The following is a 26,765-nucleotide window of genomic DNA, read 5'->3' as shown; positions in this document are numbered from 1 at the left end:
GAATATATACAAATGGCCAACAGCACATGAAAAAATACTCAATATAATTAGTCATTAGGGAAACGCAAATCAAAACTACAATGAGTACCGCCTTACAGCCACTAGGATGGCCGGCTATTTTGTTGTTGTTGTTGGTAAGGTATCATTGATATACAATCTTATGAAGGTTTCACATGAGCAACACTGTTACTACATTCACCCATACTATTGAGTTCCCACATAACACCCCATTGAAGTCACTGTCCATCAGCGTAGTAAGATGCTATAGAATCACTGCTTGTCTTCTCTGTGCTATTACTGCCTTCCCGGTCTCCCCCCTCTACACTATGTGTACTAATCATAATGCCCCTTAGTCCTCTTCTCCCTCCCTTCCCACCCACCCTTCCCACCCCTTTCCCTTTGGTAACTGCTAGTTCCTTCTTGGACTCTGTGAGTCTGCTGCTGTTTTGTTACATGGCTAGCTATTAAAAGAGAAAAACAAAAACAAAGATGGAAAATAACAACTAGGGAGCACGTGGAGAAATTGGAACTCCTGCTGTATACTGCTACTAAAAATGTAAAATGTCAGCTGCTGTGGTAAACAGTTGATGGTTTCTCAAAAAGTTAAACATAGCGTTGCCCCATGACTCAGCAATTCTACTTCTAGATATATACCCAAAACAATTGAAAGCAGGTACTTAAACGAATGCATATACACAAATGTTCATAAAAGCAATATTCACAATAGTCAAAAGGTGGAAACAACACAGAGGTCCAGTGACAAATAAATAGATAAACAAATGAGGATATGTGCATACAGTGGAATATTATTCAGCTATAAAAAGAAACGAAGTAGTGTTACATCCTATACAAGATGGATGAACCTTGGAAACATGCTAGGTGAAAGAAGCCATACACAACAGGTCACATGTTATATGAAACATCCAAAATAGGTAAATCCATAGACAGAAAATAGATTGGTGGTTACAAGAAGGGGAGATTAGGGAGCAACTGCTTAAAACATACACGGTTTTCTTCTGAAGTATTATATATGTTTTGTATCCAGATACAGGCAGTCTTGCAGAACATCATGAATATACTAAATATTACTGAATTGTTTACTTTAAATGATTAATCATACATTATGTGAATTTTGTCTCTAAGAATCCAGTTTGTACATTTTTTTCTTTACAATGGGGCAGTGGTTGCAGAATATCATGAATATACTAAATGCTACTGAATTGTTCACTTTAAATGATTAATCTTACATTATCTGAATTTTGCCTCTATTCCAGAATCCAGTTTGTACATTTTTTTCATTATACTCAGTGTTTTTTCTGTCATTACCCAAGAAATATTTGCTGACCCCCAAGGTCATGACAATATTCTGTGTTATCCTCTGCTCCATGATTCTGGATTTTAGGTTTAGGTCTAGTGACTCTTTTCAAATTAATTTCTGTGTATAGCATGATTAAGCATTTATTTATTTTGAATACAGAGAACCAGTTGTTAAAGCAGGATTTATTAAAAACACTTTCCTTTCCTCTTTGAATTAACTTGACATTTTGGTATGAAAACAATTGACTTAAAATATGTGTGTCTGTTTCCACAGTTTACTGTGGTTCCTTTGCTCTATTCAGCCTGTCCTTATACCAATACCACACTGTTTTGATTACTGAAGTTTACATCTACCAACTTTTCATACCTCCTCAAAACTTTGGCTATCCCAGGTCCTTTACATTCCCACTTAAATTTTAGAACCAGCTAGCTTGTCTGCTTTTTCAGATGAAATTTTATTAGAAGCTGTTGAGTGGGATCTCCTACATGAGTTACCTACTTAGTTGATAGTAGACTGGTCTAAGATGGTTTTGAAATAAAAAAGTTATGCTTTAATTCATTCTTTCCTCTCCATTGTTGTAGGATACAAGGGAAATGCCAGAACATGAGCAGGAAAGTCAGCTCAGAGAACAAATGTCTGGCTGTAAGAGAATGACACAGCAACATCAGAAACAGCTCATGAATCTGGAAAAAAAGTTAAAGGCTAAGATGGATGAGCATCGCCTCAGATTAGAGAAAGACCTTGAAACTCAGCGTAACACCTTTGCTGCAAAAATGAAGAAGCTTCTCAAGAAACATCAGGTGGCAGTGGAAAAAGAGGTAGCTGACCAGTATTACTAATGTGTTTATTCTCCCTTGTGACGATTTCAGAATTAACCAAGATGGCATTGTGATGTTAGGGTATCTGTTCCCCAGAACCAGCAAGTCAATTGGGAAAAGGGAGAAATATTTATATAATAGGTAAAATATCAAGTGCTGAGTCGATATGGAATTATTTCCTGATAACTTGACAGTTTTATCATGTAACAGTGTTTAAAGTCAGGTAGATCAGATTGAAGATGACGATCTGAGAGGTGAGACAGAGGCCTCCTCCCAAAGCCACATATAATATGAAAATATTGTTAATGCAACTAACCTTAAAAGATCAACAGGAAAGAAGGCAGCACAAGACTGCTTACACCTGGAGAAAAGAACAGACCTCAAAAAATGTAACATACCAAAGCCATGATCTGGAGGTACCCACGCTCTTCTCCCACCCCAGCTCACTGGAAGAAGGAAGAGAAATGGAGTGGAGACGGGGTGGAGGCCTAGGACCGCTGAACACCCAGCCCTGGAGATCTGCTGTGGGAGCAAGATCCTATATTGCATGGTGCTCAAGATTAGTGGGGTTGGAAAGCTAAGACAGGAGGAATAGTTGGACAGACTGAGATTCCAGCTGTTGTGGAAAATGGATTCACATCCAGCTGCTCTGGGACAAAAGAAAGGCAGACAGTATGAGAGACTTCCTAACAGTGAGAGGGCTACTAAATGGGCAAGGATTGCACAGGGCTTGCAACTCAGAAGAAAGGACCAGTAGACAAAATTGTCCAGATGCACTCTGCGCACCAGGTTGGGAACTTTTCAAGAACTTCAGGTGCTCCATCCCCCTGGCTGGCTACACAGCTCCGAAGCCTTCCGCCATGATATGCAGCCTGCTGCACCTTCCAGCAGGTTGGCACTGGCTTACAAACCAGCTGCCCCTGCCCTGGTGTCAGTCCATCCAGAGGGAGGTCCTGCCTACAGCAGCTATAAATGCAAGGCATAGAGGGTTACACCTGTGTGCTCAGCTGACTAGTCTGGCTGTGGAGAGATGCAGGGTAGCCGGGAAGCAGGAAACAGCTCTTCCCAACCCCCAGTCACCAGTGTCGCTCTGGTGAGACCCTGACATCACTCCATCGGCTAAGTAACTCCAGGGAGTATGCCTTCAGGGTCCTAGAGGGTGTCACATACAAAATATGAAGTGCCAAAGGAACCTGGTTCAAACCAAAGTCCCCAAAACACCAGAAAAGAGGTCAAGTGAAAATGGACTCATCAATCTTCCTAAAAGAGATTTTTCAAAAATCATAAACACATCCATGTAGGTACAGAAAAATACTCAAGAATGCAGGAATGAATCCAGAACAGAGATCCATTCATTACGGAATACAATGTGGGGATTTAAAAGCAGATTAGATATGGTGGAGGAGACGATAAATGAAAAAAATTTGAAGAAGAGGAATGCAAAGAAGCTGAGGCACAGAAAAAAGATCTCTAGGAATGAAAGAATATTGAGAGAACTGTGTGACCATTCCAACCGGAGCAATATTCGTATTACAGGGGTATCAGAAGAAGAAGAAAGAGGAAAAGGGAAAGTGTCTTTGAGGAGGTAATTGCTGAAAACTTCCCCAATCTTGGGAAGGAGATAGTCTCTCAGGTCATTGAGGTGCACAGATCTCCCAACACAAGAGACCCAAGGAAGACAACACCAAAACATAAAATAATTAAAATGGCAAAGAGCAAGGATAAGGACAAAATATTAAAAGAAGCTAGAGAGAGAGAAAAGATCACATACAGAGGAAAACCCATCAGGCTCTCATCAGACTTCTCAGCAGAAAACTTACAGGCCAGAAAGGAGTGGCAGGATATATTTAATGCAATGAAGCAGAAGCAAGAATACACTACCTGGCAAGGTTATCATTTAACATTGAAGGAGGGATCAAACAATTTCGAAATAAGCAAAAGCTGCGAGTATTTACCTCCCACAAACTGTCTCTGCAGTGTATCTTGGATGGACTGCTATAGATGGAAGTGTTCCTAAAGCTAAATAGCAGTCACCAGAGGTAATAAAACCACATTGAAGAAAGCAGAACAATTACTTACTAAGCAAATGCAAAATTAAATCAACTATCCCAAAGTAGCTTAAGGGATAGACAAAGAGTACAGAATATGATACTTAATATATAAACAATGGAGGAGGAAGAAAAAGGAGGAGAAAAAAAAAGAATCTTTAGACTGTGTTTGTAATAGTACACTAAGTGAGCTTAGACTCTTAGATAGTAAGGACGTTTCCCTGGAACCTTTGGTAACCATGAATGTAAAACCTGCAATGGCAATAAGTACATACCTATTGATAACCACCCTAAATGTAAATGGACTGAATGTACCAACCAAAAGGCACAGGGCAATAGAATGGATAAAAAAGCAAGACCCATCTATATGCCACTTAAAAGAGACTCACCCAAAGACATACACAGACTAAAAGTGAAGGGATGGAAAAAGATATTTCATGAAAACAATAGGGAGAAAAAAGCAGGAGTTACAGTACTTGTATCAGACAAAGTAGACTTCAAAACAAAGAAAGCCACCAGAGCAAAGGAGGACATTACATAATGATAAAGGGGTCAGTCCAACAAGAGGATATAACCATTATAAATATCTATGCACCCAACACAGGAGCACCTACATATGTGAAACAAATACTAACAGAATTAAAAGAGGAAATAGAATGCAATGCATTCATTTTAGGAGACTTCAACACACCACTCACTCCAAAGTACAGATCAACCAGACAGAAAATAAGTAAGGAAACAGAGGCACTGAACAACACATTAGAACAGATGGACCTAACAGATATCTACAGAATGCTCCACCCAAAAGCCGCAGGATACACATTCTTCTCAGGTGCACATGGAACATTTTCAAGAATAGATTATATACTAGACTACAAAAAAGAACATCAGTAAATACAAAAATATTGAGGTTGAACCAACCAGCCTCTCAGACCACAAAGGTATGAAACTAGAAATAAGTTACTTAAAGAAAATGAAAAAGACCCACAAACCCATGGAGGCTTAACAACATGCTCCTAAATAATCAATGGATCAATGACCGAATAAAAACAGATCAAGCAATGCAAAATCTGTGGGATGCAGCTAGGGCTCTGCTAAGAGGGAGGTATATGGCAATACAGGCCTGCCTCAGGAAAGAAGAAAAATCCGATATGAACTGTCTAAACTCACAATTAACAAAACTAGAAAAAGCAGAACAAATGAGGCCCAAAGTCAGTAGAAGAGAGACATAATAAAGATTGGAGCAGGCTTAAATAAAATCGGGAAGAATAAAACAATAGAATCAATGAGAGCAGGAGCTGGTTCTTTGACGAAATAAGCAAAATAGAAAAAACCCTAGCCAGACTTATCAAGAAAAAAAGAGTGTCTACAAATGAGAAAGGAAAAATCACTATGGGCACTATGGAAATACAAAGAATTATTAGAGAATACAGTGAAAAATTGTATGCTGAAAAACTTGATAACCCAGAAGGAATGAAAAACTTTCAAGAAAAGTACAACCTTCCTTGGCAGACCCAGAAGAGAACAGAAAATCTGAACAGATCAGTTACCTCCAGCAAAACTGAATTGGTAGTAAAAATCTACCTAAAATTAAAACTCTTGGACCAGATGGCTTCACTGCTGAATTTTATCAGACATTTAGTGAAGACCTAATACCCATCCTCCTTAAAGCTTTCCAAAAAGTAGACAAGGAGGGAATACTTCCACCCTCATTCTATGAGGCCAGCATCACTCTAATTCTAAAATTAGGCAAATACACCAGAAAAAAAGAAAATTGTAGACCAATATCTCTGGTGAACATAGACGCAAAAACACTCAACAAAATCATAGTAAAAAAATATATCAAACAGATCGTCTATCATGATCAAGTACAATTTATTCCAGGGATGAACGGATGGTACAACATTTGAAAATCCATCAGCATCATCCACCACATTAATTAAAATAAGGACAAAAAGCACTTGATCATCTCCATAGAAGCAGAAAAAGCACTCAACAAAATTCAACATCCATTCATGGTAAAAACATACCAACAAAATGAGTATAGAGGGCAAGTACCTCAACATAGTAAAGGCCATATATGACAAGACCATAGCCAACATCATACTTAATAGTGAGAAGCTGAAAGCTTTTCCTCTAAGTTGGGAACAAGAGAAGGATGCCCACTGTTTCCACTTTTATTCAAGATAGTACTGGTGGTCCTCACCACAGCAATAAGACAACACAAAGAAATGGAAAGGCATCCAGATTGGTAAAGAGGAAGTTAAACTGTCACTGTTTGCAGATGACATGATATTATACATAAAAAATCTTAAAGAATCCACCCCTAAACTACTAGTACTAAGAACTGAATTCAGCGAAGTGGCAGAATACAAAATTAATACACAGAAATCTCTTGCATTCCTAAACACTAATGATGAACTAGCAGAAAGAGAAATCAGGAAAACAATTCCATTCCCAACTGCATCAAAAAGAATAAAATGCCTAGGGACAAACCTAACAAAGGAAGTGAAAGACCTATACACTGAAAACTACAAGATATTTAAGAAAAAGAAGATACTAATAAATGGAAATAACATCCCTTGCTCATGGATAGGAAGAATTAATATTGTCAAAATGACCATCCTGCCTGAACCAATCTACCGATTCAGTGCAATTCCTATCAAAATGCCAACAGCATTTTTCAGTGAACTAGATCAAATAGTTCTAAAATTCATATGGAACCATGGAAGACCCCAAATAGCCAAAGCAATCATGAGAAGGAATAAAGCAGGGGGCGGATTATACTCCTCAACTTCAACCTCTACTGCAAAGGCAATTTGGTACTGGCAGAAGAAAAGACCCAAAGACCAGTAGAACAGGCTAGGGATCCCAGATATAAACCCAAGAAAATGTGTTTAATTAATATACCATAATGGAGCCATGGTCATATAATGGGGAAATGGTAGTGTCTTCAACGACTGGTGTTGTCAAAACTGGACCGCTACATGCACGAGAATGAAATTGGATTATTGTCTAACCCCATACACAAAAATAAACTTGAAATGGATCAAAGACCTGAATGTAAGTCATGAAACCATACAACTCTTAGAAGATAACATATGCAAAATCTCTTGAATATAAACATGAGCAACTTTTTCCTGGATCCATCTCCTTGGGCAAGGGAAACAAAAGCAAAAATGAACAAATGGGACTACATCAAGCTTCTGTATAGCAATAGACACCATCAGCAGAACAAAAGGCATCCTACAGTATGGGAGACTATATTTGTAAACAACATATCCGACAAGTGATTAACATTCAAAATATGTAAAACGTCCACATGCCTCAACACCCAAAAAGCAAATAACCCAATTAAAAAATGGTCACAGGATATGAACAGACGCTTCTCCAAAGAAGAAATTCAGATGGCCAAGAGGCACTTGAAAAGATGCTCCATATCACTAATTATCAGGGAAATGCAAATTAAAAGCACAATGAGATATCACCTCATACCATTTAGCATGGCCAACATCGAAAAGACTAGGAACAACAAATGGTGGCTAGAATGCTGAGGAAGGGGATCCCTCCTACACTGCCGGTGGGAATGTAAACTAGTTCAACCATTGTGGATAGCAATATGGAGGTGCCTCAAAAAACTAAAAATAGAAATTCCATTTGACCCACGAATTCCACTCCTAGGAATTTACCCAGAGAAAAAAAGTTGTCAGATTCAAGAAGACATATGCACCCCTATGTTTATCACAGCACTATTTACAATAGCCAAGATATGGAAGCAACCTAAGTTTCCATCAGTACATGGATGGATAAAGAAGAATTGGTACATATGCACAATGGAATACTATTCAGCCATAAGAAAGAAACAAATCCTACCATTTGCAGCAACATGTATGTAGCTAGACAGTATTATGCTCAGTGAAATAAGTTAGGGAGAGAAACACAAGTACCAAATTATTTCCCTTTTTTGTGGAGTATAACAATGAAGCAAAACTGAAGGAACAAAGCAGCAGACTCACAAACTCCAAGAAGGAACTAGCAGTTACCAAAGGGGAGGGGTGCGGGAGGGCAGTTGAGGAGGGAGGGAGAAGGGCATTGAGGGCTATTACGATCAGTATACATGGTGTGGGTAGGATCATGGGGAAGACAGCGTAGCACAGAAAAGACATGTAGTGATGTGGCATCTTACAACACCGATGGGCAGTGACTGCAATGGGGTATGGGGGGAACTCGATGATATATGTGGATGAATGTAGTAACCACATTATTTTTCATTTGAAACCTTATGAGTACACATCTTACTCATAAGAGTGTATATCAATGAAAGCTTAATGAAAAAAAAAGTCATTAAGTATTCTGTTCTAGGCCTTGGGTACTTTGGTTATCTGAGAAGTTTGATAAATCAGTTAGTAGGTGATTTAGGTGTCAAAAAACATTCATCATTCTCTATGTCCTTTTTGGAAACCTTAAATTTTTAGTAGCATTTTTATATCAGAAGAATTGAAGAGTACTGTTGTATACAGAGAATGTTAAATTAAGAGGAATTAAGAGGGTTTCAGATTCAGATTTAACCCATTTGTTTACTACAAGTAAGTATCATTCTACTGTATGATAAAGGTGCATTTTTTAGGAGTCTTTTGTGAAAACTGATTTCTAATTTCCCAGGTGTCCCATTAGTTTCAATTTATTTTGATAATCACAGTTGTCAAGTAAAATGTAAACTTCTCAGTAAATTTACACCATATCTTAAAATATGTCTGGCTAGTCTGCCCTGGGGCATTTATAGCTGTCCTGTTCACCCTTCCCTGCAAAAAAAAGAAGAATCACTCTCTCACAGGAACAGAGAATTTAGGAAAATAATTTCTGGTATAAATGAATATTTGATTTTGAAATAATTTGGTGAAAGAATGTAGAAATATTTAGAATCCTGTTTGGTGTTGTACTTTCTTGAATACTTTGTAAAGAGGTAGATACTAACATTTTTGGGAAAGGAATTCATGAAACAGGATGTACAATATGATTTTATATTTGTTTTATATATTTATATCAATATCTATACATGCCTAGAGAAAAATAGGAAGGGTATGCACCAAAATGTTTATATTGGTTATCTCTGGGTGGTAAAATCATGCAAGATTTTTCTTTGTGTTTTTCTGTATTTCCTAAATGTTCTACAATGGATATGTATAGTTCACCCTCAAATAACATAGGGTCGAACTGCACAGGCCCATTTATACACATTTTTTTTCAATAAAGGTCTTGGAAAATGTTTTGGGAGACAGTTTAAAAGATCATTTTCTTTTTTCTAGCTTTCTTTATTATAGAATACAGTATAGAGTTTATACAACATACAGAATATGTGTGAATATCTGTTCATGTTGTTAGTAAGGCTGCCAGTCAGCAGTATGCTTTTAATAGTTAAGTTTCTGGGGAATGAAAAGTTATAGGAGGATTTTTTTACTCTGTTGGGAGTCAGCTCCCCTAATCCCCACATTGTTTAAGGGTCAACTATTGCATGTATCATCAGAAATAAAATAATAATATACAGGTATTTAATATTTAACATTTTCATATTATTTAAAATACAAATTAAAAGTCAGGGTTTAATTTGAAGATGATGTATTACATTGTTTAGTACACAAGTCAAGCTAGATAAAAGGTCATAACTTAATTACATTTGTTTTGTTTTATTAGTGGGGTGGGTCGGGCAGCATACTCCACTTAACTGGGGGAAATAAGGTGGAAACACTGAGCATGTAAAAGATCAGCATTTTAAAGATGAGTTCCATTTTAGTGGTTGTCTGAAATTCAAATCATAAGGATGCTGAGTAATACTTCTTAATAATTTATTGGATATTCTTGTTTTGGTAATGATTATATTGATTTTATATTCTTAGGTGGGAGGAAATATCCTTGCTAATGTGTATTAAACTGCTGCTTTGAAGCTTACCTACTTAGCTAATTTGATCCATTTAAAAATTTTCCTATAGGCTAAAGTGATGTCCAACGAGGCGAAAAAATTTCAGCAACGTATTCAGGCTGAGCAGAAGAAAGAACTGAATAGCCTTTTGAAGACCCAGAGGAGAGAATACAAACTTCGAAAGGAACAGCTTAAGGAGGTATTTACTTTATAAAAATTTTCAAGCCACTTACCTGCTTACTGGTTATATCCAATATTGATCTACTCATAGAACCATTAAGATAAATTTTTCTTTTCTTTGTGGCTGCCACTTTTTAAGTGAGGACATTGATTATAACCTATTACTTTTCAATGGCTGAGATCCTCAGTTGAGTGGGATCTAAAAAGTGATCTCTTGAAAATGTGAATTATTTTATAAAGCTATTATTTAGTAGCTTTCCTAAGCACTTCTTAAGTAATTGAGTCACTGGAAATAAAAATAGTTTAGCTGTGAAAAAGAGCCATACATCTCTTCCTTTAAAAGTAAATCATACCTTCTTACTTTGGGCTCAGATTACAATAATTTGTTCTTATTCTGATTTTAACACAGAAGAAGGATAAGAGGCATTTCTTCTCATCCCATTTTCCTTAATAGGAAAGCATGCTAATTATGTCTTTATGGCTACAGGATTTCATGTGTGTTTGCCCTTTATGTGCTGCTTTCTTGAACTTATTTTTATCGCAGATCTAGTCTAACTGTGAGGAAAGCCATGTTGTCCTAAGGCAATTTCTGAAAGGGGATTATTATTCAGGATAGTGGTCAGGACAGGAAAATGATATGTGTCAACTACAGCATATTTATTATCTTGCAGAGAGTATAAATCAGCCATCTTTTGTAGGTATAAGATGATTTTTCAGAGACTATTGACCTTATGGTTCTTCACCTGTTACTCAAGAATGAAACCAATTCTTTATTACTTTTGTGGATAAGATACTCAAACACATAAATATAAAAAGCACATGAACTTGTAGTTCTCAACTGAAGGATGTCAGTGAGAAGACAGAGAGAATACAGGCATATACGCAAAGAATCATTTGACTATGTTTTCCAAAATCTTTTGCCAAGGAAATTCCCCACCCATCGAGACTTCCCCAGTTTACACCCTCTTTTACAGACTGATGGACTGAAATTTTTAGTCCATGTAATTAATTATTATCACACAGATAAATTAATCTTGATAAAATAACCATAATCTCTTTGGTATAGTGCTTTTATGTGTGTAGGAACTTGACCTATATTTAGACAAATAAGTCTTATTAAGGACATTGGTGGCACAAAGCCTTGCTATATATACCCTGCTGAGTGAGGTTCATTGATAAGATTTTTCTAAGTTTGAAGAATATAACCTGCTATGTATTCCCATTACTATAATCTAAAAGCTAAAGTCAATACTAGAACATGGGATTTGAAAAGATGGTAAATAGGATTCCCAACTGTAAATAAATATCCAAAAAAATGCAGTTCTATAGTTGTTTCCTAGTGAAATGAGGTTTCAGTTTTATAAATGAATATGTTGTTTTAGATAATCCTTTAAGCATATAATTCATAGTCTAATAAGTCCGTTTTCTTTCACAAGGTAGTTTTGTGTCTGCGTATGTCTGTGTGTGTGTGTGTGTTCATTTAGAATGATTATTATCAGTGTAGAGGAAGGGACATACTATAGTCCTGTGGGTGGGAAATTTCCTTGGCAAAAGATTTTGAAAAACATAGCCAAGTGATTCTGTATATGCCTGTATTATCCCTGTCTTCTCATTGACATCCTTAAGTTGAGAACTACAGACTTATGTGTTTTTTATTTTTATGTGCTTGAATATCTTATCAATGAAAGTAATGAATAATTGGTTTCTTTCTTGAACAACAGATGAAGAACCATAGGTTAACAGTCTCTAAAAATAATCATCTTAGACCTAGGAAAGATGGCTGATTTATATTCTCTGCAAGGTTGATGCATTTTAGGTTGAAATATGCTAGTATTAATTAACATCCTCGGGTTTGCATCATTGAATGTATTGTCAATATTCTCATCTTGTCCAGTATAAATACATTCTTTTTAGGTAGTTTCTGAGATGATATTTGAAATGCTGTAGAAAAACATTGGTCTTGCCTTTTTCAGTGGTTATAGTGCTGAATCTATTCTAAAAGGTCTCTATTTTCCTTTAGTTTTGTTGATTTTCCATTTAATTTCCGGTCTTTTATACTGAACCCATCCTTAACTTTGCCAAAAACTTAGCATTTCTATTGTTGAAACCAAGAAGTGAGCCATAACTATGTTTTAACCTTAATTTTAATTCATGTGTGATTTTAACTTGAAAGCACTGTCTTATTCCCTTTTTTGGAGGACTTTAAATAAAGATGTATTACTTCATTCACCAATCATTGTGTCCTTTCAAAGCTACGAGCCATCCTAAATATAGCTGTGCAAAGCTAAAAAGTATGCGTGTTTTCTAGTGTATGTTTTCTCTTTTCTTGTCCTACTTCATGGATAACTCCAGAAACAGAAAAATACTACCTACCTCCTTTAAGGTCATTGCCCTGCCTGCCCATGAGAGAGGGCACAAATTAAGTACTTTTACTGAAGATTACCAGCTAGCAAATAGTATATTCGTGTAGTTAATTTTTATGTATTTTGAACTCAGTTGTTTTTTATCTTGCCAGGAGCTGAATGAAAACAAGAGCACCCCAAGAAAAGAAAAACAGGAATGGCTTTCAAAGCAGAAAGAGAACATACAGCATTTCCAAGAAGAGGAAAAGACCAATCTTCTTCAGCGTCAGAGACGGTACCTAGAGCTGCAATGCCGTCGCTTCGAAAGAAAGCTGTTACTCGGGTGCCATAACTTGGAGCAGGACCTTGTCAGGGAGGTATGTGTAAATGGTGTGAAATCAGAATCTTCCTGAAAATATGTCAGTCACATCCCACCCTCAGGGCCTTAGAGCGCCTCTGCTTGCCTTTGCCTAAGTCCTTCTTCCCTGAAACCCAACCCACACGGTTCACCTTCTCCCTCACTTCATATCTCCTCAATTCTGATCTCCAAATCCTCCTCCCTTCTTTAAATATTCTTGCACTCCTCTCTCTCTCTCTCTCTCTCTCTCTCTCTCTCACACACACACACCATACACATACACACGTACGTGCACACACTTTTTATGGGGATCTCTCTCTCCCCAAGTAGAATGGAAATTAGATGAAGTCCCAGGTTCTGTTCAGGGCTTTATATCCAGTGGCTAGATATATCCAGGCCTTGTAGCTAGTGGCTGGCCTATAATAGGTATTCAATAAATATGTATTAAGTAAATATATAATAAATATTAATTCCATGAATGAAAGAACTGTTAATTTTTAAATATAAGAAAATTAATTGGATAACTGATGCCTTTTCATCCGAAATGGGTGCCATGAAGGTATATACTACCATTTAACATAATTGTATAATCATGAAATTATTCATTGGGAATATGTAGAAACTTATGACAATGAAAACAACAGTTCTCATTATCAGGTATACCTATGAGCATAGATCAATTTATTTCCAAGAGTGGCTTAAAATAAACTTCAAGTATAACATAATTATTCAAATTCAGTAATAAAGAAATTCAAATGAAAACAATTGCATCAATTAGATAAGATCGGTCTAGAAAATTGGTAAGTCCTAGTAGTGGCATGGTAAAGTGGTCAATGTTGGTAAGAATATAAATTGACACTGCTATTTTGGAGCATAATTCAGCAGCTTTAACCATTTAATTTGCACGTATCTTCTACCCATCGAATCCGCTTCTAGAATTCTATCCTAAAGAAATAGTAACATAATTATATGGTGTATCATGTGTAGATGTTTATTGAAAATTAGTTATAAAACAAGAAATAGAAAAACTATGGCATCAGAAAGCAGAAGTTTCCTAAAAAATTTTTTTAAAAATCTGTCCATTACATTTTTAGGTAAAGAAAGCATATTATATGCCTATAATATATATTGTTGTTCAATTTTAAAACTGTATGTTTTTGTGTAATAGTTGTGTCACGATAAGCGTGGGGATGCTTGGGAAACATGCACCAAATGTTGGCCCCTGGAGAAGGGGCAGCAGAGGCAAAGGGGGTACGTCTGACTTCCTTCTACATAGAAAAAGAGAGAGAATGTGTGTATGTGTGTGTGTTGTACATTTGATCTTTTAAACTGAAAAAAATTGTAGTAACATTTATTGATCATGAGGTAGGTATTCTGACAGCTTTCCACTTATGAACTCATTTCAAGGATTTTTTTTCTCCTGGCATTGTACATCAGCAAATTTCACCTTTGTCTTTTTTTATGGATTAGGAATTAAATAAAAGAAAGGCTCACAAGGACTTAGAGCATGCAATGCTGCTGCGACAGCATGAGTCCATGAAAGAACTGGAGTTCCGCCACCTCAACACAGTGCAGAAGATGCGCTGTGAGTTGATGAGTCTGCAGCATCAAACCGAGCTCACTGACCAGCTGGAGCGTAATAAACGGAGAGAGCGAGAACTTAGGCGGAAGCATGTCATGCAGGTTCGACAGCAGCCTCAGAGTCTGAAGGTACCTTTAGCCTAAGCTTCTTGGCAAAGGAGAACAGATAAAAGGCATCACGTAAACAGTAAAAGTCTAAGCCAGATGTCTGTCATCAAGAAATTAAATAAGCTTTTTTCTTTTCATTTTTAGCATGTTTGGTTAGTGTTGGTGTAGAGGGTCTATGGCTACAGACTTCTGCTTGTGTATTTCTCAGCAGAGTACCAAAAAATGGCCAGAACTTTTTAACTGTGGAAAGTGTCATAAATAAGATTCAAAATTCTCATTTTAAGTGCACCCAAATGTCCAGTGTTGATACTACAGTCTACATATCAACATACTAACCTGCTGGCTTCTCTCTGTTGTTCCAAGTTTTATAGTTTTGGAATCTTATTTCTCTGAATGTGATTTGTATCCAAAAGAGTCAGTAAGTTCTTAATTAGTACAGAAACCAGTGAATGAAAAATGCCTTTTTACCCCCTCTCCCTTCATTGTCAATACTCATCTTTAGAGGAATAGTGGAATTATCACACTGTTACTCCCATTCTTTCTGTGTTTGGTAACATAGGTAAGACCAGGGCATGTGTAGTTGGAGTGTATTTTTAATTAGTACATCAGAGTGAAGCAAGGTATTATATGCTCTCTTGTAGACAAATAAGGAAAGACAAGTGTTGGTGATATATAATATGAAAGGACTTTAAATTTTGTATTTGCTTTGATAGAGAAATATATTTATATGATGCCAAAGTGTATTTATTATAAAGTTAAAGGTTTCCCTCTCCTTGTTCTTTAGGCCACCTGGTCCAGCCCCCTCTACCAAAATCAACCAGAGTTAACAATTCCAAGGAATTTTCAAATTTTATAACTTGTAATGAATATGTGAAGTATAATCACATGAATCTTAATAAACAAAAAACCAAAATGACCCACTATATATGTTGTCACCCACAGTAGTACCTCAGTTAATCTGTACATGTCTGCCCATTGTAAACTTGTATTTACATCCAATAAGGCCCCGGTTCCACACTATCTTCTTTATCCCCTTTTTCAAACTCTTTGACAATTTAACTATAAAACTATCAGGTAACAACACTTACCTGAATAACTCTCCTAAAGTGAAGTGAAATTCACTCACAGAAGTAATCTGTGTCCAAACCAGAAGCTAAACCACACCTAGTGGTGTCTCTGATTCCTATTCAACTCCATTCATACAAGTTGTCCTGAACAAAACACAGAACCAAAGCTAAGATTTGCCCTTTCCTTGTGAATCTAAGTCAAATTTTATACTTTGCTGTATCTTCAAAACAGCTAATGAACATTGTTTACAGAGTGGCTCATACGTTGACTACCCTCATAATCGTCATTAGTTAATGCTTATGACAATCAGAATTCATAATGATTTTCCAGATTTACTTTGTCTTTGTAGTGGGTACATAGTAGGGTTTCCCACCAAAAGATATTTAAAGCATGTCTATAAAATGAATTACAGTTTTAAAGTGAGCAGCGCCCAGAAGTAAACCAACCTGAAAGCTTGTTTAGTTTTCTTTGGTCAGACCATAAATCTGATACGACTTCACTTCTCTGGGACTTGGAAGAGTTAGTTGTTTGCTGTTTAACCCTCCCTTTTGGTTCCCTGCTGTGGCAGCCTTCTCAGTTTGAATGCTTGTAGACACTAGTCTGATTTTCACAGATACTGTTAAAAAATCGAGGGGAAAGATAATGTCTCACAATCGTAGTCAGACTTCAGATAGGAAGCGTCCCTCTCATGATACATAAGGTCAAGATTTTCCATAAAAGAGATTGTTCTGTTACTTTAGTCGGAAAGAAAATCACCATGTTCCTCTTAGTTGTATATATCTATATACTTGCACAATTTGAACAAAACAGACTATTTTTTTTAAATTAAGGTATCATTGATAAACAATCTTAAGAAGGTTTCACATGAACAACATTGTGGTTTCAACATTCATTCATACTATCCAGTCCCCCCCAAACCACTGCAGTCACTGTCCATCAGCGTAGTAAGACACTATAGAGTCATTGCTGTCTTCTCCGTGCTGTGCTGCATTCCCCGTGACCCCACTATATTGTGAGTGCTAATGATAGTGCCTTTAATCCCCTTTTCCCTCCCTCCCCACCCATGCTCCCCAACCCCTTCCCTTTGGTAACCCTAGTCCCTTCTTGGAGAAAACAGACTCTATTTTAACATCATGTCATTTCATTTACATAAGTAATAGTTGTAACCTTTTTAGGTAAATTTGTACTTGCTAAGTAGTAGTTCAACTTCAATAGCTGCAACTATTCCAACTTTCTCCAAGACTTTAAGGGGGATAGGAGGACTTCAGTTTGCACACTTAGGTAAGCTGACAGTATTTGTAGACACTGGGGCACCATTTCTGAGGAATAACGTGGGTAAACACCTATTGTTTATCTGCCATTTCTTCATCTGCCATTAGGTGATGTTTTGTCAGTAATAAGTGATTAAGAAACAACTGGAACATGTTTATCCTGCTTTCACTTGAGTGAAACATTGAGGAATATAGTTTGTTCTTGGTATAAGTATTAATCTTGTCGAAAAAATTTTCCAGGGCATTCCTTTTTGTCATTAGCTAGTGATATGGAGTGACTATAATTTTCTTGGCAATATATTTGAATATTTAAAAGTTTTTTAAAGAATGGAGGCTGTTACACAAAGTCAGAAGAGAATTCTAAATTTCATTGTTCCATTTCTGGCTAACTTGGAGGAATTTTATTAACCAAGGGCAGTATTTAAGAGCAGTGCTAAGAGTAACTAAACCAAGAGTTTGTCTTTCTAGCTAGACATTTCTTGACCCTTCACTGAATAAAGGTACATGACTATGACTTAGTACCTCAATTGGTGTAAACTGCAGAAAAGGATATATATTTGATTTTGTAGTATTGGAGCAAAGAGTGTGAACTAGTTCCCTGACAAGAGTGTTTGGTCATACACACATTTGCACACTTAGTCAACCATTCAATATCTGGCAGTATATATATTGAGGTAAATAATTTCAACTATAGGTTCTGCCTTTGTGTAGCAAATGAGTGTTGTTATTTGTAGGCCTGATGGGTACACCTTATCAAATAGATCTCATCTTGCTAAGTTTTGTTGAACCTTGAGTTCATAGAATAATTAACCTGTGATTTAAAGCCAGAGTTATTCTGTCTCTGAACTCAAATTATTTTATCTCAAAAATGTTTATGTAGTTCATGTCTGTTATCATTACCACAAGAAGGGTTGTCCCTTCCCTTGCCTCATAACTTTTCTTTGACCTTTGAAAGATTAGTTAGCTGACTTTCAGGTTTTTGCTCGTGATGCTAAAGAGTAAACCCTAAGGAGAAGCAGGCCCAAAACTTAGCCATCTTAACTGAGCAGTATGAACACAACATTAATGAAATGCTCTCCACTCCAGCTGTAAGTTTATTTTACTTAGGCAAAACAAATTTAGTGCCCCTTTCCTTCCACCACCTGAATAAAATCCCAACAATTGAAATATTAAGTCGGAAATGAAAACTCTGCTGCACCTTGGGAAATAGTGATGGTGGCCCATATTCTGCTTGGAAATATGCATGATGCATATGTAATTCTCTTTGATACATTTGGACATGAGGCTCCACATAGGCTCTCTGCTGGTGCCTTGCAGACGTTCAGTTCATATACCAACAGCGCATCAAGATTGGAGAAGCAACTTTGTTAAGCAGCGTTCAAAAAGTAGTACTTTATCGGGAATCCAGATGGTCACATTTGAGTGCAGCTACAAAATAGTTGCTATGTAAGTTTACACACTTTTTCTTAATGGGCCAGATAGTAAATATTTTAGGAGGAAAAGTTGAGGTTATTATGTGGGTATTTACATAGCCATTTAAAATGTGACCATTTCAGAATGTAAAAAACCATCCCTAATTAGTGGACTATTGAAAAACAAAAACAAAAAATCAGGTAGCTGTTCAGATTTGGCCCATAAGCTGTAGCATTAAATAAATAACCTGTTCTATAGTTATTTCCATTGGAGAGAAGAGATTCACAGTCTTATATCAATCAGAGTCTCTGTTTTTCTTTAAAAAATAGCTTATGATAGCTTTATTCTTATAACGCCGTCATTGGTTGCTGTGTTTTCCTTTTCCAGAGAGGTTTACTCCAAGATGTAAAAGAGAACAGTTGTGCCCTATGGAAGAGTAGTCTGTCTTCACTTACACCTCCTCCTTTCCATAGGTCATGAGAAGGTAGCTCACAGGAGGATATATGTTTTCTTTCTCTCTTTCAGCGGCATTTGGATGAAGCACAGGAGGCAGCGTGCCAGGCTTTGAAAACGCAGCTGCAGCAGGAACTGGAGCTGTTGACTGAACTTCAGAGCAAGATCAAAATGCAGGCTGAGGCACAACACGCTCAAGAGCTTCGGGAGCTTGAAGAGAGGGTCTCCCTCCGCAAGGCACTCTTAAAACAACAGGTATACGTAATAGAAAAAAGTAATTGTGCCAGTATTTGCTTTCATCAAAGTCATTTCATAAATATATTTTCATGATGACAGAGGTGGCATTAGATTGTCTTGACAATACCATATTTCCTTAATTCTAGTTTTGGTAGTGTTTTCTTTTTCTTTAAAATTACTGATTCAGTAATGAACCTTAAAATTAATGAGTGTGATATATTAAAGGAATATACTTAAGTAGTAATTGCTAGAGGAATGATGTGGAGTTATGCGAAGACAGTTGAATTGTAAAAGGATAGCTCTGGCTCCGGCTTCCTCACTTCTTTGTGTACCTAGTTGTACCTAAAGAAATTGGAGAGAAACTTGGAGAGTGAAGGAAAAAACTTTAGTAATTGCTTGAGAGAGACAAGGAAAAGGGATCAGGAATATACTTTATTCATTCATCCCTGGTCTCAAACTGTACAGATTGATGCATTACTAGAAAAGAGAACGTAAAAGCAGTTTTACACAGATGAAGAGTCAGGCTGAAAATATTATTTCTCAGACGTAGCTTTATTTATTTTACTTATTCTTTGTCATATATATTAGAACATGAATCCCTAAATTCACTTGTGTCCTTTAAGGTACTGAGGCTGTATGTGTGTGTGTGTGTGCTTTGATTTATTATTTCAGTACATTATTACCTTTGCTTTTAAGAACTTGATTTTACACATTTTAGCAATATAAGTTATATATGATTTCTATAGTTGATCTCTTTGATTTTTAAATGTACATCCTTAAAAATAGCCAGTGTGGACATTTTTATGATTCACTTTAAACCGTAATAATTATTGTTTCTTTAGTTGATAGATTTTTTAAAATAAATGAGCTTTCTTTTTGCTTCCCCCCACCAACCCACAACAGATGGAAGAAGAGATATTGACATTTCAGAATGAGTGCACTGAAAGGATACGAAGCCTGCTGGAGCGTCGAGCAAAAGAAATGAAAGCTTTCAACTCTGAAAGCGAAGGACTAGGTTTTAGAAACGTCCTTTCTAACCTTGCCCCTGAGGCATTCAGCCACAGCTCCCCCGGAGCTCCTCACAGGGGGCATCCCATAGGTGGCCTATCACAAGCCTGGGGACATCCAGTGCAAGGTGAGTCCCCAGCCATGCAGGTCATCCTTCTCAGCCAATGCATGGCGTACCCCGAGGTAGCAGTATGGGAGTTCGCAATAGCCTTCGGGTTCTGAGGCGACAGCTACCAAGGGATGGACAGAACAGGGCATGTACAGAAGCACCAGTGTCACTTGACAAATATCCAATGGGTCACACATGTCTTACATGTAACTTAATAATTGAGATTGGCAAGGAGGAGCCAAGAGAGCGGTGTGAGTAGGACAGCAGAAATCTCCTCCCAAAAACATATATATTTTTAAAAATACAACAAATACAACCATTCCTAAAACAGAGACCAGAAGATACAGTACAACAGCCAGGCTACATCTACATCTGTGAGAACCCAGTGCCTCGCAAAGGGGGTAAGATACAAGCTGTGGCCAGGAAGGACCAGGGCGACCCCCACCCCAGCTCCTGGTGGGAGGAGAGGAGTCAGAGTACGGAGGGAGAGGGAGCCCAGGACTGCTAAATACCTAGCCCTAGCCATCTGCACCAGAGCACAGACACACTGTGCATGGTGTGCTGGATACTAGGGAAACTGAACAGTAAAACCTGCAAGCAGGTTCCTGCAGCCAACGCACCTGGGACAAAAGAAAAGTGAGTGCTTTTTGAAGGTCTTGAAGGGACAGGGGCCTCACAGCTGGACGGAGGCATCCCATCACACTCAGCCTAGCAGCTGGGAATCCCGGGGAACTCCAGGGGCCCAGGGGGTTGACAACACAGCTCGGAGATCCCTCACAGTGATAAACAGCCTCCCGCCCATTCCCCCACTGGCGTGGCTCCCCCACAGCAGAGCAGCAGCCTAAAAGTGGCCATGCCAACAGCAACGATGTGGAGCTTACTCCCAGTGGCAGGGCAAAATTCAAAGACCCCGTTTGCATGCAGCTGCCCAGTAAAAGCCGCTAGGGGTCACCGTTCTCCCAGTAAAGGAAGGCCAGGAGCAAGTGGAAAGGGACTTTGATTTCCCAGCTGACACATGTCCCAACTGCCTACAGCTACCTCTATCACCATGAAAAGGTGGAAGAATTTGATACAGATCAGACTAACCCAGACATCCTCCCCAGAGAGGGAATCTGAGGAGATAAATTTAACCAATCTTCCTGAAAAAGAATTCAAAGTAAAGGTCATAACTATGCTGCTGGACTTGCAGAGAAATATGCAAGAGCTAAGGAGGTAGGATACAGAAGTAAAACAATCTCTGGAAGGTCTTAAAAGCAGAATGGATGAGATGAAAGAGGCCATCAATGGAATAGAAATCAGTGAACAGGAACACTGAGAAGCTAATGCAGAGAGAGACAAAAGGATCTCCAGGAATGAAACAATATTAAGAGAACAGTGTGACCAATTGAAACAGAACAATATCCACATTATAGGGGTAGCAGAAGAAGAAGAAGAGAGAAAAGGGATAGAAAGTATCTTTGAGGAAATAATTACTGAAAACTTCCCCAAACTGGGGGAGGAAATAGCCTCTCAGACCATGGAAGCACACAGAACTCCCAACACAAGGGACCCAAGGAGGACAACACCGAGACACATAATAATTAAAATGGCAAAGATCAAAGACAAGGACCAAGTATTAAAGGCAGCCAGAGAGAGAAAAAAGGTCACCTACAAAGGAAAATCCATCAGGCTATCATCAGACTTCTCAACAGAAACCTTAAAGGCCAGAAGAGAATGGCATGATATATTTAATGCAATGAAACAGAAGAGCCTTGAATGAAGGATACTGTATCCAGCATGATTATCATTTAAATATGAAGGAGGGATTAAACAATTCCCAGATAAGCAAAAGTTGAGGGAATTTGCCTCCCACAAACCACCTCTACAGGGTATTTTAGAGCGACTGCTCCAGATGGAAGCACTTTTAAGGGTAAACAGATGTTACCAGAGAAAATAAAATCACAGCAAAGAAAGTGGAACAATCAAATATTAACTAAAGGCAAAAATTAAAATCAACTACCCTCAAAATCAGTCAAAGAAACACAAAAGAGCACACACACACACAAAAAAAAATCTAACATACAAAGAATGGAGGAGGAGGAATAAGAAGAGACAGAAATAAAGAATCATCAGACTGTGTTTATAATAGCTTAAGAAGTGAGTGATGTTAGACAGTAAGGTAGTAAAGAAGCTAACCGTGAACCTTTGGTAAACAAAACCTAAAGCTTACAATGCAATAAGTTCATATCTTTCAATAATCATCCTAAATGTAAATGGACTGAATGCACCAATAAAAAGACACAGAGTAATAGAATGGATAAAAAGGCAAGACCCATCTATATGCTGCTTCCAAGAGACTCACCTCAAACCCAAAGACATGCACAGACTAAAAGTCAAGGGATGGAGAAAGATATTTCATGCAAAAAACAAGGAGAAAAAAGCAGGTGTTGCAGTACTAGTATCAGACCAAATAGACTTCAAAACAAAGAAAGTCACAAGAGATAAAGAAGGACATTATATAATGATAAAGGGCTCAATCCAACAAGAGGATATAACCATTATAAACAGATATGCACCCAGTACAGGAGCACCAACATATGTGAAACAAATACTAACAGAATTAAAGGAGGAAATAGAATGCAATGCATTCATTTTAGGAGACTTCAACACACCACTCACTCCAAAGGACAGATCCACCAGACAGAAAACAAGTAAGGACACAGAGGCACTGAACAACACACTAGAACGGATGGACCTAATAGACATCTATAGAACTCTACACCCAAAAGCAACAGGATACACATTCTTCTCAAGTGCACATGGAACATTTTCCAAAGTAGACCACATACTAGGCCACAAAAAGAGCCTCAGTAAATTCAAAAAGATTGAAATTCTACCAACCAACTTCTCAGACCACAAAGGCATAAAACTAGAAATAAATTGCGCAAAGAAAGCAAAAAGGCTCACAAACACATGGAGGCTTAACAACATGCTCCTAAATAATCAATGGATCAACAACCAAATCAAAATAATTGAGAATGGTCTTTCCGCTGAACAGTCCACCAAAAGAAACTCCCTATAGACATCATCACAAGCAGCCTCCTCACTTGGGTACTACCATGTGGAGGCTGAGTACATATGGTATATTTTATTCATATTTGTAAAGCGTTCTGTTTTGTGTTTACTAATTGGGATGTCATAGTATTTAGCTGTCAGGTTTTGTGTTTTGTTTTGGTTTTAACTTTTGGGGAAATTTTATGTAAAGGGGAATTGGTGTGTATGTGTGTTTATCAAATACGCACACACGTGCACACATACAGTGCACATGGTAAAAAGAAACTGTTAGATGGGGGTATTTTCTGAAAACTGCAAAAACAATCCAGCAACGTGGCTTGAGTCATCACTTTTGGACAACTCTATCCTAAGAAATTTGTGAAAAGATCTAAAGCCTTTCTCTGTATACCCCAGGTTCTTATGAGCCGCTCACAGCAGGGAGCGTGTGCTAAAACAAGTTATTATGGAAGCACACCTGTATACCCTCACCAATGTATTTTGTTTATTAAATAAATGTATTTTGTCTGACTTTTGTTGATAAAATTGGCCTCATTTGGAGTAGGAAAAAAGTGGAAATCCATGAACACTAAAGGGTTGCATTGACTCTTTCAGAGAGTAGAAGACAACCTAATTCTTTTTCTGAATGCTGCAAGCTTGTCAGTGATTTTTTTTTTTTTTTTTGTCCATTCAATTGTGCCTTCTTTGTGGCATGGTGAGATGGAGGTGCTTCAGGAGACCACAGGTTTTGTGGAAATTGCATCATCAAACCTGTGAGCCTCCAACGGGGAAGAAAAAAAGGGTGAGAGGGGCCCCTGAATGCTCATATGATGGGTTTGTTCAGTAGCAGAGTGTGGAGATGAAGCCTATATATATGCTGACGTTTTGTTGCTTATGCTGTGATATGTCATCCTAGCTGAGCTAAGCTCTGTTAACTTCCAAGACCCCAAACAGTACTTTTACTTTGTTTATAGGAAAACAAACACATATAGCCAATACAAATGAAATGCCGGAAGTATTTGAATGATGCCGTATTTACAGACCGCCATCTCCTGGAATTCTCATCACACTACTTAGACATAATTTGATTACCCCCTTTTGGTTTATGGGGTTTCCTGTTTACAAGTAGAATAGCCCATTATTTAAGTGCTTAGTTGCCATAGTGAGCCAGGAGTCTCTGAGCCTGTGACTTTACCAGCTGCTGACTAACCCTCAGCACCACTGTAGGTTTTGCTGTATGTGCAGGTCTTCTTCTTTTTTTTTTTAATTGCTTTTTTTGTTGCTGCAATACTTTACAAACTTCCAGTTCCTTGAGACTTAGTGATTGCTTGGCATCATGTGAACATCACATGACAGAAACACCACTTCCAGAAGTCTAAAGCCTCGGTGCTAAAGTACTACTGAAAAGGAACCAGCAAGTTTGGCAAATTGAAAAAAAAAGCAAAAACTATAGTGAGTTATGGTGGTCAGGAAATCTCTTGACGAAAGCTAACTTTTTTTTTCCAGAGAGGGGTATGTTTTGTTTTATTTTGTTTTGTTTTGCAATGAAGGATACACCCGATGCTGACAGTCAGATGTGACTTGGGGTCCCACCGCTAGTGTGGAGACTGAGCTGCAGGCGGGTGGGGAGCCATGAATATGACTTGAAGGGAAAAAATGTCCTTCCTGGTGAGCACTCAAAGTTCCTTTAGGTCACTGTCCTGCCCTCTCCCCAGTTGTCTTGAAGAACCAGGAGCCCTGCTGCTGACAGATTCCTGCTTTTCACAGAGGGCTCCCAGGTCGAATTCTCCAAGGCCCTCTCAGTGATGCTCTCCGCCTAGAGCAGACTAATCACCATTGAAATCTTGGTTTTCTCAACCAATGTAAGTCTTCTCCAGGCACGTCAGTCCAGTCTGCCTGAATCCACCCCTTTAGGAGTTTCTAGCATTCCTTTAAAGAGAACTGGGAGAAAAATTAATATTTTAGTGTAAATATTTTTAAAACCAAGTCACAGTAGAATTCACACACAGTCATAGGCAGTGTTCCATGTAGCGCTCTGGTCCGTCGTCCTCTTGGCCACGGTTCAGATGACCAGTTTTTAGGTGGACATAACATGTACTTGATTCTACTGAAAGGGACTTTTAATTATTTCAATGTCTCTTCTGCATTCAAATATTGTACAGTATCTCCGACAAATTGAGATATCTACATGTTTAGAGGAAAATGAGAGGACCAAGCTTTAGAATTTATAAAATGTCCAAAAATATAATGGAATTTGATACCTTTTAAAAAATTCTTACTAGATCTGGCTCCTTTACACTACTGAAGCAGACCAGTTTTGCATATAAAACTCTAAAATCGAAATGGACTTAAATCAGTCAAACTGAATTACTGAGTTCATGCAGACTATATATATGTACTTGTAACATCGTGATTGAATACTGAGTCCAAATGTCTGTCCAGTAGGGCTTTGTTTTTGCCACACAAATCTGATTGAATTGTGTGGCAACCAGTTTTACATCACTATACCTGGATTATTCCATTAAGTTAATTTGAATTAAATATATATAGTTTGCAAAAAGATTCAAATCAGTTCAGTTTAATCATTCAGATTGGTTTGTGTGTGTTTGTAAGATTAACTTCTGAGGAATCTCAATCATGGTAGGAATCATGAAAGAGTAAAAGCAGGAAAATTTGAAAGATTTTGAAAGATCCTGAAGAAAGAAGCAGGCACTTTCTCAATCAGTGTACAAATGTCAACCTTTGTTTAAACTAATACTACCTCCTCCCCTCTGTTGGTGTTCACTTAATATATGTGTGTTTAAGAAAATAAAAAATATGGGAAATTTGTCCAGCATATCAGAAATTTGTAAATGCTATATCTGGTATCCAGAACTTGGCAGTAAAAAGCTTCCTGTATTCACTATCTCTCCCTTTTTTTAAGTTAACATTTTGAAAATGTAAAACCTCATACCTTGAGATATTCCTTAATTGGGTTCCCTTCCATTCATACATATTTTTCTCCCTTTATTAAAATCAGCTTTATCCCCAAATTACAGTATCTACAGGTATTTTCATTGGTACATAAGGTTAGCTGGAAAATGTATTTATATTATTTTTATTCAGAGCTGCCATTCACTTTTCGTAATTTCTACACCTGGAGATGAATAGCCCTGCATTTAAAGCCACACCCACAGGTATAATATGCTTAGTACTCTAAGCCAAGGATTTACCAGTAAATTGAACTGTTTAGCATAATCCTCATGATGTTCAGCTGCCTAGACATCAGGTAAACACCACTCAGCACACTAAGGAACTGTCCTTGACACTCCTTCCCACTCCCGCCTGTTTCCTCACCCCCTTTTCAAAAACCAAAAACTCTGTTATGAGTGTGTCTGAAAAAGACTTTAGCAACTTTCTGCTTGAAGTACGAAATGTCTGGCATTTTAAACTTTCATAGAGTACATTGTGTTGGACACTGGAATAATACTCTTTATTTTCATTTTCATCTGTGAAAAATGACTTTA

General features: G+C 37.7%; 1 protein-coding gene across 1 annotated transcript in view; it reads left to right on the top strand.

Moving 5' to 3' along the window:
* LOC140847986 (serine/threonine-protein kinase TAO1-like) overlaps window positions 1-26,765 on the top strand; it is a 173,418-nt gene that overhangs the window by 41,315 nt on the left and 105,338 nt on the right. The window contains exons 13-18 of the mRNA XM_073230033.1: window positions 1,900-2,136; window positions 10,172-10,300; window positions 12,797-13,000; window positions 14,452-14,691; window positions 18,948-19,130; window positions 20,016-20,247. Coding sequence (XP_073086134.1) covers window positions 1,900-2,136; window positions 10,172-10,300; window positions 12,797-13,000; window positions 14,452-14,691; window positions 18,948-19,130; window positions 20,016-20,247 — 1,225 coding nt within the window. The remainder of the gene's footprint in view (window positions 1-1,899; window positions 2,137-10,171; window positions 10,301-12,796; window positions 13,001-14,451; window positions 14,692-18,947; window positions 19,131-20,015; window positions 20,248-26,765) is intronic.

The sequence above is a fragment of the Manis javanica genome, chromosome 2 (assembly GCF_040802235.1).
Source record: "Manis javanica isolate MJ-LG chromosome 2, MJ_LKY, whole genome shotgun sequence".
NCBI lineage: Eukaryota > Metazoa > Chordata > Mammalia > Pholidota > Manidae > Manis > Manis javanica.
Note: the sequence above shows the minus strand (reverse complement) of the source record. Positions and strands in the feature narration are given on the sequence as shown.